At 37.8% G+C, this 13,523-nt stretch overlaps 1 protein-coding gene across 2 annotated transcripts in view; it reads left to right on the top strand.

The window, feature by feature from the left end:
* The window catches only part of LOC126297406 (mitochondrial glutamate carrier 1-like), a 179,891-nt gene that overhangs the window by 152,272 nt on the left and 14,096 nt on the right, over positions 1–13,523 (top strand). For both annotated transcript variants that reach the window (XM_049988163.1, XM_049988164.1), the window contains exon 7: positions 3,147–3,332. In XM_049988163.1, the coding sequence (XP_049844120.1) occupies positions 3,147–3,332 (186 nt within the window). The remainder of the gene's footprint in view (positions 1–3,146; positions 3,333–13,523) is intronic.

Below are 13,523 nucleotides of genomic sequence, written 5' to 3'. Positions count from 1 at the left end.
CAAATATCCATCCTTGCTTCAATCTCCATTTATACATCATAGATATTTGAGACATGAAAAGGTTCTCTGGAACCATGTACATTCATTTGTGTAATGCTAGAGACCTGCAAATTGCAGATGCTTTGGGTAGCTGTTCCAGGGGAGAAGTTTCACTTCAGAGAATTGACTGTTAACTCCATCAGAGTTGTAGAAGCTGTTGTAAGGTGTCAAAGTAGAAGATGATCGCAAGAAAGCGTATCTTAGCAGAGATAGCAAAGTTGATACTTGGCGTCTGAGCAGTGTCAAGTGACATAAAACACTGTTTTTGCTAGCTTTAAGAGGAAGGACAATGATGCTTAGCTTTCATCTGAACACTGTTCCTACCAAACTTGTAGTTTGTTAATGTCAAGTCCAGAAATATCCCTACATACCGAGTGTGGAGGAATCTGTGTATGGTTGGCCAGAGATGCCCTGGAGTGCAGCGATTCTCATCAGACTGGTTGAAGCCTGTAAAGTGCTGTTGGTGAGTTGATTGTAGGAAGGGAGAAATAGTGTGCTGCAACAATGCTCGAAAAACCCATGTTTTTGTATTCGGACAGTTCTCAGTCAAATCATTGGGGATGCCAGTACCACGTCGCTCATTGTCAGCCTTGGTAAGCTCTGGCAGATCGCTTTCTCACTTGGAGAGCTGCTCTCAAACTCTATACTTAAAATGCTGTTAGTGTTTGCTACATCTATTAGTGGGTACACCAGGGATTCAAACACTGCCTTCTGTTGTGGAACCAGTTGCCTCCTTTGCTTTTTCTAATGCGTAGAATCAGCCTTCAGTGTAGTAGTTAGTCTGATTGCTAATAGTGTTGTTCAGACCCCTGAGTATCCATGAGTCTGCTGCTGCAGGCATCCTATCATGTCTCAGTCTGTGTCTCTTGTAGCTGCCTTGTGACAGTGTTTGGCACTGATCCATGCCATCAACCTGCCATCACTGAAAATTTTTTTTCAGTGTTTGCTCCTAAATATTCAGAAATTGGAGTGAATATTGGCAAATATAAGATTCTGAGTCTAGGATTATTTGTGATAAGTCTAAAGCATTTTAAAATTCAAATAACGACATTCGTTTGGAGAAACCCGAGCTTGGTGGCTTTCGAAATAAAGTGAGTAAGTTTTTCATTTCATATTCAACTGATAAGAAGTGAAGGGTCATGTTAGATAGGTCATGTAGTTCTAATAATGTATCTTCTTCTACTGCTAGTGTTCCACAGGGGTCAGTTATGGAACCACTTCTGTTTTTGCTATACATAGGGTGTCACAGGAATAATGGTCAATATTCACGGGTGTCATAGAAATGATCAATTGGAAAAAAAGAGAGTCTAGTAAACGTGGTCTCTACATTGCATACATTAAGAGCTATGAGCACTCCATCTTTGATACTGGGAAACGAATCTCTTCTACTGCAGGCCCTTTGCTATCCATATGTTGAGAGGTGGTGGTATGGACCAAAACTGGAGGAAAAATCTCCAGGTAATATGGGCTATAAAGTGCATATCATAAGAGCTACGGGCACTTGCTCATCTTCACTATAGTGACACACAACGTCTTCTGCTGAAAAAGTGCTCACAGCTCTTGAAATATGCATTTTAGAGCCCATGTGCACTAGACTTGCCTTTTTTCCATAGTAGCTCCTCCTAAAATGGGAAAAGATGAAATTTGTTTGACAGTATTGAAGGTGAGAGTCCTTACAGCTCTTAAGCGTTTTAGAGACCATGTTTACTAGATTCTTTTGCTTTGAATGAACATTCCTGCATATGTCTCAATATTGACCATTCCTCCTGGAACACCTTAGATAGACGGTGTTCCATCTTACGCTATTAAACAGAAATAATGGTCTTTGCTGATGGTGATAATCATAATCAAGCCCAACAGAGTTGCAACAACAGATGGTACAATAAATAAAACATTTCAAAGTATTATTGATTGTTACTCAATAAATCCACTATCATTAACTTTGGAAAAATGCAATTCATGCAATTTTATACAAGTAAATAAATACATGTCATTGTCAATAACAATACAGCATTTGTGAAAGGAAATATGTAAAACTGAGTGATCAAAATTTGTATGGTGTATATGGATTCAAAATTACAGATAGAAATAGTGTATTATAAATATTCTCAAACATTTGAGTTCAGCAATATTTGCATTACATGTAAAAACTGGTTTTTTTTTATGACAGTTGTAGAAAATTAACTTACTTTGTATACTTTTGTTCATTCATGCAAATAGAATAACTTCCTGGAGTAATTCCTCAGACACACACATATTATTCATTGCTCAGGAATGTGCTGTAAGAATACTGTTTGGTGTCCAACCTCAAACTTAATGTAAGCAACAATTTATAAATGAGACGCATTAACAATAGCTGCACAATACATTAGCTCACTTGTGAAGAATTGGGCACAGTTTGAAATTAATAGTAGAACAAAAACAGCCTCCACTATCCATAACTTCTCTCACTCTTTCCCAGAAGTGAGAAAAGTGTTCAGGTATAAAAGTATTTGACCACCAAACTTGTCCGTTAAAGGTGCTGGCAAATGAAAGATTTAAAACTCATGTGGAATCATTTCTGATTGATAACTCCTATGCTACAAATGAATTTAAGAGTAAATACCATATATTTCATTAGGTTACATTTATCAAATTTTTGTTCCAAATTAAGATTTAAGAAAGATGGTTATGTAAATTGCCAGCTTGTAGCCATGTTTTCACAGAGGAACTGTATCTTACTTTTAAACCTAGTGACTGGTTCAGTGGTTGTTTTTGTGCTCCAGCTCTACTGATCTTACCATAAATGAAATGTTAAAACCTAATCTCCCAGCTTTCCTTCAGTTCAGGATTTGTCCCCTGAGCTACTAGGAAGCAAAAAGAGATTATTATCTGTTCATAGTTCCAACATTTGTTGCATCATAGAATTGTGAAGTTATGATAGCATCTTCAGTTCTGGGTAATATAGTTTTAGTATTTCATTGTTTTGCAGATTTTCTGTGTAGATAAATCACTGTATTTGGACTGTGTAATATACAGGTGTAATGTACGTTACTCAGCTGTTTATAACTTAATAATTAAGAATTTGAAAACTTAAACAATTATACTCCTTACTTTGATATTTTCAGGAGGACTAGCTGTACCAAAAATTTCAGCTACAGCTATCACATTAGAACTGCTGAGAACAAAGGGCATAATTGGATTGTACAAAGGTGTCGGTGCAACAATGCTACGAGATGTATCTTTTTCTGTTATTTATTTTCCACTCTTTGCTCATTTAAATGCACTTGGTCCAAGGAAGAGTGATGGTTCAGGTAAGTATTCCATATGTAAATACTCTTTCATATTTAGTTTACCTATAAATATATTAGTAATATTCATTCATTACTCCCTTTGTGAAGAGCAGTAATTGTAATGAACAACATAATAGTAATAATCAGAATAACAACAATTATAATCATTACATCCTTGTGAACATGTCCAAAATACATATCCAGTCATAGCATTTGTGTCACCTAGCAGGATCCATTGTAATAAAGTGAATTAATGCTGGATTCTGTGTTAATCGATGGAAAGATCAGGGAAAGGAGGAGAATACAAGAGAATGAACAAGCTGCTATAACTAGTACTTTCGTGTGTCGCTTGCTATGTTGTGTTGTATAGCCATTTTAAGTAATGTGGTATAATTTTTAGTCTTCTGAATAGATTTTTAATACTGTTGTGTAAAGTTAAACAGAGTGGCTCGAAGTTTTGTCTCATATAATTGCTCCAAATCAGTGGTTTAATGTTCATTCAATAATGTTATGGTCTATTCTGTCTCCATTATAATCAATAAGGCAAGAGTGGTTTGAAAACATCACTGTTGATAATAAAATGAAAATGAAATGAAAAGAAAGAGAAACAGGATTAAACAAAAAAATTATCAAAATAATCTGTTAACTGAATGTTTGGGTAAGTGCCAGACTACAAATTCGAAGTTGCAGTGTTGGATCCTCAGTCAGTCCTCATATTTTTCTCCCCACTTATCACTTCTTTCATGTCTAGCAATGATTTGTTGATGTGAAAAATTCCAAATTACCCCATGGTTCAGAGTAAGTCACTCAATAACTTCTTGGTTGAGGCAGTTGAAAGATTCGAAAAAGGCAAAAGCAACATCAAATGGTACCATTTTTGGTAAAGCACTGTGATTGTAACTTTTAAGGGAGTTTTACTGACATTAATTCAGGGTGTACACGACCCGGGACATCTGGTCCCTTTAATCCCACAAACCAACCAACCAACAACCCGGGACAACCAGGAGATCCGGGAAAAACCTGGGAATTTTTTCATCTGGGAGAAAACCGGGAAAAACTTAGGATTTTTTTTATATTTTTTTTAACTCCCGGAATTTTTCATTGTTTTAGTTTGCGGTTAAATTTTTGTAACATTGACTGGTAAGAACCAATACTCTAACAAAAAGATATTACTGTATCTCGCTACTTCAGTAATAAAACGTGAAAGGGGGGGGGGGGGGGGGGGGGGGAAATAGAATAAAACTAAGTTGCCAAGGAAATGCACCATATACAGCAACAAAACAGTGCTCACACAAGCATCTGCCAACAGCAAAATGTGTTAACAGCTTTAGGAAGCCTATGTAATGCTTCACAACAGCAAATTGCCTCCGATGAGTGTGACGTCACAACTACTTACAGTAATTCATTAGAGCAGTTGTGAGCGAGCGCATGCACAATTCAGTTGCGTGTGAGTAGTACCTTCTCCCGTTTCTGGTTACAGAAGTGTGGCAGTTAGCTGTATAAGCAATAGCAGCAAACAGCCAGATACCACCCGGAAAAAATTTTACTGGCGCGCCTAAGGTTTCATGCATGCGCAACTGTCCTGGATATAGGGGCTGGGAGCAAACTGGGGTATCTGACCAGGCCGGCAATTTCTGGGGTAGGGGGACCTTGTTTCAGAAAGCGCCTAGCATCCAGCGCACGTCTGTCTATTAATTATTTGTATGATTTTGAAATGCCTTCCTGTTGAATAACAGGTAAGAAAGATTACATATTATCTTCTTGGTGTATCCAAGAAAATGGAATTTTGGCAGAAAATCTTTTGCCAGAATGCTAGCAGCCACTGAAGTTAAATTCTGGGAGTAGCACGGAAAACGCATTGTACGAACACGTAATAACACAAACCGGAGAATAAACACGGGATAACTAAAGCAATGATTGTGGCACGTTTAGTCAAGTTAACCGGAGAATAAGTTTTAACTCTGGCAGGAATAGTTACAGAATTACTGATTACAAGATTGTTTGTTAGAATGAGGAAGAAGAAGAAATGGGTACATCACACAAATTATGGAAGAATATGACGATTCCAAATTTATATAAATTTTTCGTACTATTACTTTTCAGTCTCATGCTTCAGAAGCTAGAGAGTATGAATGGAATGTGAAACTATTTCCTAACACGAAACGTTTTGCTTGTAGTAGGCCAAATAGGTATTTAGTATTGGTACTTCGTGGATCATATTGTGACGTATTATAAAAATGATCATTATTGCCAAAGCAGTCTCGCTTATTTGGTGTGTGTTACAATTGCTTAAATATTAGAAAGGCCTATTTTGTTTTCTCCAGCACACAGTGACAAAATAGACGTAATCAGATCGAGAAACCAAACCAGTATTGGTTACTATTTGTATTAACAGCTTTTTCAGTATTAAACAATGACATTTCTATTTTTCATGTAGCAAAACGTTTGACAAACTGTGAGCTAATAGATTCTTGCCCAAAAGTAAAGCACGCCATGTAAAGCTGTACTAAGGTTAGTGAGAAAAGCAATGCAGGGACTTAAGGATTGAAGAAATGTGTATTGTCTTGCTTGTCTATTGTCTTTATTGGTTTTATGTATCCTATATTTAATTTTATGTCACACAAAACCATTACAAAATGTTACATGGTTGAGTTCCCCAGAATGAAATACAGTGACGTGCGATAGAATAATGCTGTGTGAAGAGGCATGGCACTACACTTTGGCACATTTAAGACCAAATAATATGTATTCTTTTTCCTCAAACACACATGTTTTATGTACCAGACTCTTCAGAAAGATTTGCACTGCAAAATTGACATATTTTTGAAATGCCCCCCCCCCCCCTTCCCCCCCCCCCCCTCCCCCGCCTCAAACGCTCGAGGGAGGAGGGGTGCCACTGTCTAGTATTGTCCCGGTTTGGAAATATCGTAGATCAGGGGCAGATCTATAGAGCAGTCTTAAGTTGTAATAGAGGGGTGGGTAGTCTCACATGACCCGTATTTACGTTTAGTAATTTTTCTGTTTCCTTTTCATTTATTGCTCTCACGTCAAATGAAAACAAAACAGATTTTTGTGATCTGGAGCTATCAAGTGAATTAAAATACATTCACACAATTACAGCAGGCTAAAATATGTTACTAGTTTCAGATTTTATTTTATTTCCCGTTTCTGACAGTCAAGCTTTAGCGCATTCCAGAACAATGAACTTATTTTTGTCGATTTGCTAAAGGAATTTGGCTTTTATTAATCTTTTTGGCTGAACCAGCCAATTTATTTGAAACGGAGTGTTTAATTCCACGCTATTGGCTAGTTTCAATTGTTTGCTGCATTTCAGGTGCATGTTTTCATCTTACAGAACGTATAGCAATACGCCATAATAAAGAACCAAACATGAGATAATACAGTACTGGTACTCCAAGAAAACTTTCATCGAAATCTGGACATACGAATGTGCACTTTAAGCCGAATTATGCATTTTAGTATGGTTCACAAAATCCCCGTGCTCTTGGAGTATCCTCTAATATCTTCTTTCTTTTGTGACATTATGTAAGACGCTTGTTATCTGGCACTCTCTGGCAACTGCTGAAACAAACCTATTTCTAACAGGTCGCGGGAAAATATTGCGAATAGTGGTTTGAAAAGTGTTATTCAAAGTAAACCTCTAACTGGGAATTCCAAGAAAAATAAGGGAATTTTTTTTCCTCTTCTACGTATACACCCTGTAATTTTGATTGCTAGCTGTTTGCTTGCCTGTTTGTCATGTTGGTGTCTGATGTTACTTTCAAGAACAAACATGTCGTGTAGAGACTTCAGTCAACTTTACTGCTGATGGTCACCATTCTGTTGTTCATCAACCTGTAAACTTACCTTATTACAGCAACGCTCCCAGGTAACCTGTCCCTCTACCTGACACTGTTGCCTTACATCAAAATTTTAAATTATGTAGCCCAGGGAAGGGGATTGTTAAGTCTGCAAGCAAGAACAGAACCAAATGATGATGTTGTTGATTAATTATGGAGGTACAGTGGTCTTTAAATGTTCCGCTTGACATGTGATGTGAAAAAATTGATGTAGTCTGTGTCTGGCACTGTAGCGGAGTGCCCTCATAGAAAACCATGGAACATCCTTCCCTGCATATTCACGCATACTCCCAGATATTTTACAGAAGTAACTGCTACCAGTGTTCGTTCCGCTATCATATAATCATACAATAAAGGATCCTTCTTCCTATGTATTCGCAATACATTACATTTGTATATGTTAAGGGTCAGTTGCCACTCCCTACACCAAGTGATCATCCGCTGCAGATCTTCCTGCATTTCGCTACAATTTTCTAATGCTGCAACTTCTCTGTATACTACAGCATCATCTGCGAAAAACCGCATGAAACTTCAGACTTTTCCGATACATCCATTGCTCACATTCCTCTACCTGAGTGTGTCCTCATCCCCTCCATGTCAGACTCAAGCCATCACTTCAGATGTTTCAAATGTCTTACTCAGATGTCAGCCTCCCATAAGAGATGATCACAAGTTTTATTCTGATTTTTAACTTTCAGAATAATAATTGCAACATAACAGACATGCACAGTGGATACAAGCAGAAACACACATACAAGATTATACCACAAATGCCTGAAGTGATAATTTTGCAACATGAAGTCACCCGAGCAATTAATTCTACGCACAATTGAAAAGCCCCTGAAAAAGATAAAATAGCAAATTTCTGGCTAAAGAAGTTCACCTCAACACATTCACATCTGACTAAATTATTTGACAGTTACATTGCAGACCCATACACAGTCCCTGATACACTACACAAGGAATAACTTATCTGAAACCTAAAGATCAAGCAGACACAGCAAATTATCGCCCCATAACATGCCTACCAACAATATACAAAACATTAACTTCAGTTATTATACAGAAATTGACACATACAACACAGAACAAAATTATAAATGAAGAACAAAAAGGCTCCTGCAAAGGAGCACGAGGATGTAAAGAGCAACTGATAATAGATGCAGAGGTGACATATCACGCTAAAACGAAACAAAGGTCGCTACACTACACGTACATTGATTACCAAAAAGCTTTTTATAGTGTACCCCACTCATGGTTACTACAGATATTGGAAATATACAAAGTAAGTCCTAAATTGATACAATTCCTAAACATAGTAATGAAAAATTGGAAAACCACACTTAATATCCAAACAAATTCAAATAATATCACATCACAGCCAATACAGATTAAATGTGGAATATACCAAGGAGACTCATTAAGTTCTTTCTGGTTCTGCCTTGCTCAGAACTCACTATACAACATGATAAATAATACAAATTACGGATATAATATTACAGGAACATACCAACACAAAATCTCACATTTTCTATACATGGATGATCTAAAACTACTGGCAGCAACAAATCAACAACTCAACCAATTACTAAAGATAACAGAAGTATTCAGCAATGATATAAATATGGCTTTTGGAACAGACAAATGTAAGAAAAATAGTATAGTCAAGAGAAAACACACTAAACAAGATTACACATTGGATAACCACAACGACTGCATAGAGGCGATGGAAAAAACAGATGCCTATAAATATCTAGGATACAGACAAAAAAAAAAAAAAAAAGAAATAGGAATAGATAATACAAATATTAAAGGAGAACTAAAAGAAAAATATAGACAGTCTAACAAAAGTACTGAAGACAGAATTGACAGCAAGAAACAAGACAAAAGCTATAAATACTTACGCTATACCTATATTGACCTACTCATTTGGAATAGTGAAATGGAGTAACAGAGAACTAGAAGCACTCAATACACTTGCACGATCACAATGCCACAAATATAGAATACATCACATACATTCAGCAACAGAAAGATTCACATTAAGCAGAAAGGAAGGAGGAAGGGAATTTATCAACATAAAAAAAACCTACATTATGGACAGGTAGACAATTTAACCTCCCCCCATGAACCATGGACCTTGCCGTTGGTGGGGAGGCTTGCGTGCCTCAGCGATACAGATGGCCGTACCGTAGGTGCAACCACAACGGAGGGGTATCTGTTGAGAGGCCAGACAAACGTGTGGTTCCTGAAGAGGGGCAGCAGCCTTTTCAGTAGTTGCAGGGGCAACAGTCTGGATGATTGACTGATCTGGCCTTGCAACATTAACCAAAACGGCCTTGCTGTGCTGGTACTGCGAACGGCTGAAAGCAAGGGGAAACTACAGCCGTAATTTTTCCCGAGGACATGCAGCTTTACTGTATGATTAAATGATGATGGCATCCTCTTGGGTAAAATATTCCGGAGGTAAAATAGTCCCCCATTCGGATCTCCGGGCGGGGACTACTCAGGAGGATGTCGTTATCAGGAGAAAGAAAACTGGCGTTCTACGGATCGGAGCGTGGAATGTCAGATCCCTTAATCGGGCAGGTAGGTTAGAAAATTTAAAAAGGGAAATGGATAGGTTAAAGTTAGATATAGTGGGAATTAGTGAAGTTCGGTGGCAGGAGGAACAAGACTTCTGGTCAGGTGACTACAGGGTTATAAACACAAAATCAAATAGGGGTAATGCAGGAGTAGGTTTAATAATGAATAGGAAAATAGGAATGCGGGTAAGCTACTACAAACAGCATAGTGAACGCATTATTATGGCCAAGATAGATACGAAGCCCACACCTACTACAGTAGTACAAGTTTATATGCCAACTAGCTCTGCAGATGATGAAGAAATTGAAGAAATGTACGATGAAATAAAAGAAATTATTCAGATAGTGAAGGGAGACGAAAATTTAATAGTAATGGGTGACTGGAATTCGAGTGTAGGAAAAGGGAGAGAAGGAAACATAGTAGGTGAATATGGATTGGGGCTAAGAAATGAAAGAGGAAGCCGCCTAGTAGAATTTTGCACAGAGCACAACTTAATCATAGCTAACACTCGGTTTAAGAATCATGAAAGAAGGTTGTATACGTGGAAGAACCCTGGAGATTCTAAAAGGTATCAGATAGATTATATAATGGTAAGACAGAGATTTAGGAACCAGGTTTTAAGTTGTAAGACATTTCCAGGGGCAGATGTGGACTCTGACCACAATCTATTGGTTATGACCTGTAGATTAAAACTGAAGAAACTGCAAAAATGTGGGAAATTAAGGAGATGGGACCTGGATAAACTGAAAGAACCAGAGGTTGTACAGAGTTTCAGAGAGAGCATAAGGGAACAATTGACAGGAATAGGGGAAAGAAATACAGTAGAAGAAGAATGGGTAGCTCTGAGGGATGTAGTAGTGAAGGCAGCAGAGGATAAAGTAGGTACAAAGACGAGGGCTGCTAGAAATCCTTGGGTAACAGAAGAAATATTGAATTTAATTGATGAAAGGAGAAAATATAAAAATGCAGTAAATGAAGCAGGCAAAAAGGAATACAAACGTCTCAAAAATGAGATCGACAGGAAGTGCAAAATGGCTAAACAGGGATGGCTAGAGGACAAATGTAAGGATGTAGAAGCTTACCTCACTAGGGGTAAGATAGATACTGCCTACAGGAAAATTAAAGAGACCTTTGGAGAGAAGAGAACCACGTGTATGAATATCAAGAGCTCAGATGGCAGCCCAGTTCTAAGCAAAGAAGGGAAGGCAGAAAGGTGGAAGGAGTATATAGAAGGTTTATACAAGGGCGATGTACTTGAGGACAATATTATGGAAATAGAAGAGGATGTAGATGAAGACGAAATGGGAGATACGATACTGCGTGAAGAGTTTGACAGAGCACTGAAAGACCTGAGTCGAAACAAGGCCCCGGGAGTAGACAACATTCCATTAGAACTACTGACGGCCTTGGGAGAGCCAGTCATGACAAAACTCTACCATCTGGTGAGCAAGATGTATGAGACAAGCGAAATACCCTCAGACTTCAAGAAGAATATAATAATTCCAATCCAAAAGAAAGCAGGTGCTGACAGATGTGAAAATTACCGAACTATCAGTTTAATAAGCCACGGCTGCAAAATACTAACGCGAATTCTTTACAGACGAATGGAAAAACTGGTAGATGCAGACCTCGGGGAGGATCAGTTTGGATTCCGTCGAAATGTTGGAACACGTGAGGCAATACTGACCTTACGACTTATCTTAGAAGAAAGATTAAGAAAAGGCAAACCTACATTTCTAGCATTTGTAGACTTAGAGAAGGCTTTTGACAATGTTGACTGGAATACTCTTTTTCAAATTCTAAAGGTGGCAGGGGTAAAATACAGGGAGCGAAAGGCTATTTATAATTTGTACAGAAACCAGACGGCAGTCATAAAAGTCGAGGGGCATGAAAGGGAAGCAGTGGTTGGGAAAGGAGTGAGACAGGGTTGTAGCCTCTCCCCGATGTTATTCAATCTGTATATTGAGCAGGCAGTAAAGGAAACAAAAGAAAAATTTGGAGTAGGTATTAAAATTCATGGAGACGAAGTAAAAACTTTGAGGTTCGCCGATGACATTGTAATTCTGTCGGAGACGGCAAAGGACTTGGAAGAGCAGTTGAACGGAATGGACAGTGTCTTGAAAGGAGGATATAAGATGACCACCAACAAAAGCAAAACGAGGATAATGGAATGTAGTCAAATTAAATCGGGTGATGCTGAGGGAATTAGATTAGGAAATGAGACACTTAAAGTAGTAAAGGAGTTTTGCTATTTAGGAAGTAAAATAACTGATGATGGTCGAAGTAGAGAGGATATAAAATGTAGACTGGCAATGGCAAGGAAAGCGTTTCTGAAGAAGAGAAATTTGTTAACATCGAATATAGATTTATGTATCAGGAAGTCGTTTCTGAAAGTATTTGTTTGGAGTGTAGCCATGTATGGAAGTGAAACATGGACGATAACTAGTTTGGACAAGAAGAGAATAGAAGCTTTCGAAATGTGGTGCTACAGAAGAATACTGAAGATAAGGTGGATAGATCACGTAACTAATGAGGAGGTATTGAATAGGATTGGGGAGAAGAGAAGTTTGTGGCACAACTTGACTAGAAGAAGGGATCGGTTGGTAGGACATGTTTTGAGGCATCAAGGGATCACAAATTTAGCATTGGAGGGCAGCGTGGAGGGTAAAAATCGTAGAGGGAGACCGAGAGATGAGTACACTAAGCAGATTCAGAAGGATGTAGGTTGCAGTAGGTACTGGGAGATGAAGCAGCTTGCACAGGATAGAGTAGCATGGAGAGCTGCATCAAACCAGTCTCAGGACTGAAGACAACAACAACAACAAGACAATTTAAGAAAATTCTTTCTAGAACGAGCAGAAACTAGCAAAATACACAAAGCAATCACTCATATAAATACATCGGCTACACCATTGCAATTTCATAACCACTTCTACAACCCTTTAGATCACATAACATTAACAGATACGAAGAAAGTGAATTGGAAAAAGAAAACACTACATGGCAAGCACCCATATCATCTAACACAGCCACACATCGATAAAGACGCATCCAACACATGGCTAAGAAATGGCAATATATACAGAGAGACAGAAGGATTCATGATTGCAATACAGGATCAAACAATAAACACCAGATATTACAGCAAGAAAATTATTGCAGATCCCAATACCACAACAAATAAATGAGGACTTTGCAAACAACAAATAGAAACAGTAGATCACATCACAAACAGATGTACAATACTAGCAAATACAGAATACCCAGAAGACATGACGATGTAGCAAAAATAATACATCAACAGCTTGCCTTACAACATAAACTTATAATACAACACGTTCCCACATACAAGTATGCACCAAAAAATGTACTGGAGAATGATGAATACAAATTATATTGGAACAGAACCATTATAACAGATAAAACAACACCACATAACAAACCTGACATCATACTCACCAATAAAAAGAAGAAATTAACACAACTAATCGAAATATCCATACCCAATACAACAAATATACAGAAGAAAACAGGAGAAAAAATTGAAAAATACATCCAACTGGCTGAGGAAGTCAAGGATATGTGGCATCATGTTTAAGTTGAAATTATACCAATTATACCATCAACTACAGGAGTCATACCACACAATATCCACCAGTACATCATCACAATACAGCTACATCCAAACTTGTATATACAACTACAGAAATGTGTAATTATTGATACATGTTCAATTACCTGAAAGTTCCTAAATGCAATGTAACAT

This window comes from Schistocerca gregaria, chromosome X (genome assembly GCF_023897955.1).
Source record: "Schistocerca gregaria isolate iqSchGreg1 chromosome X, iqSchGreg1.2, whole genome shotgun sequence".
NCBI lineage: Eukaryota > Metazoa > Arthropoda > Insecta > Orthoptera > Acrididae > Schistocerca > Schistocerca gregaria.
The sequence above is the reverse complement of the archived record's forward strand: the minus strand, read 5'-3'. Positions and strand labels throughout refer to the sequence as shown.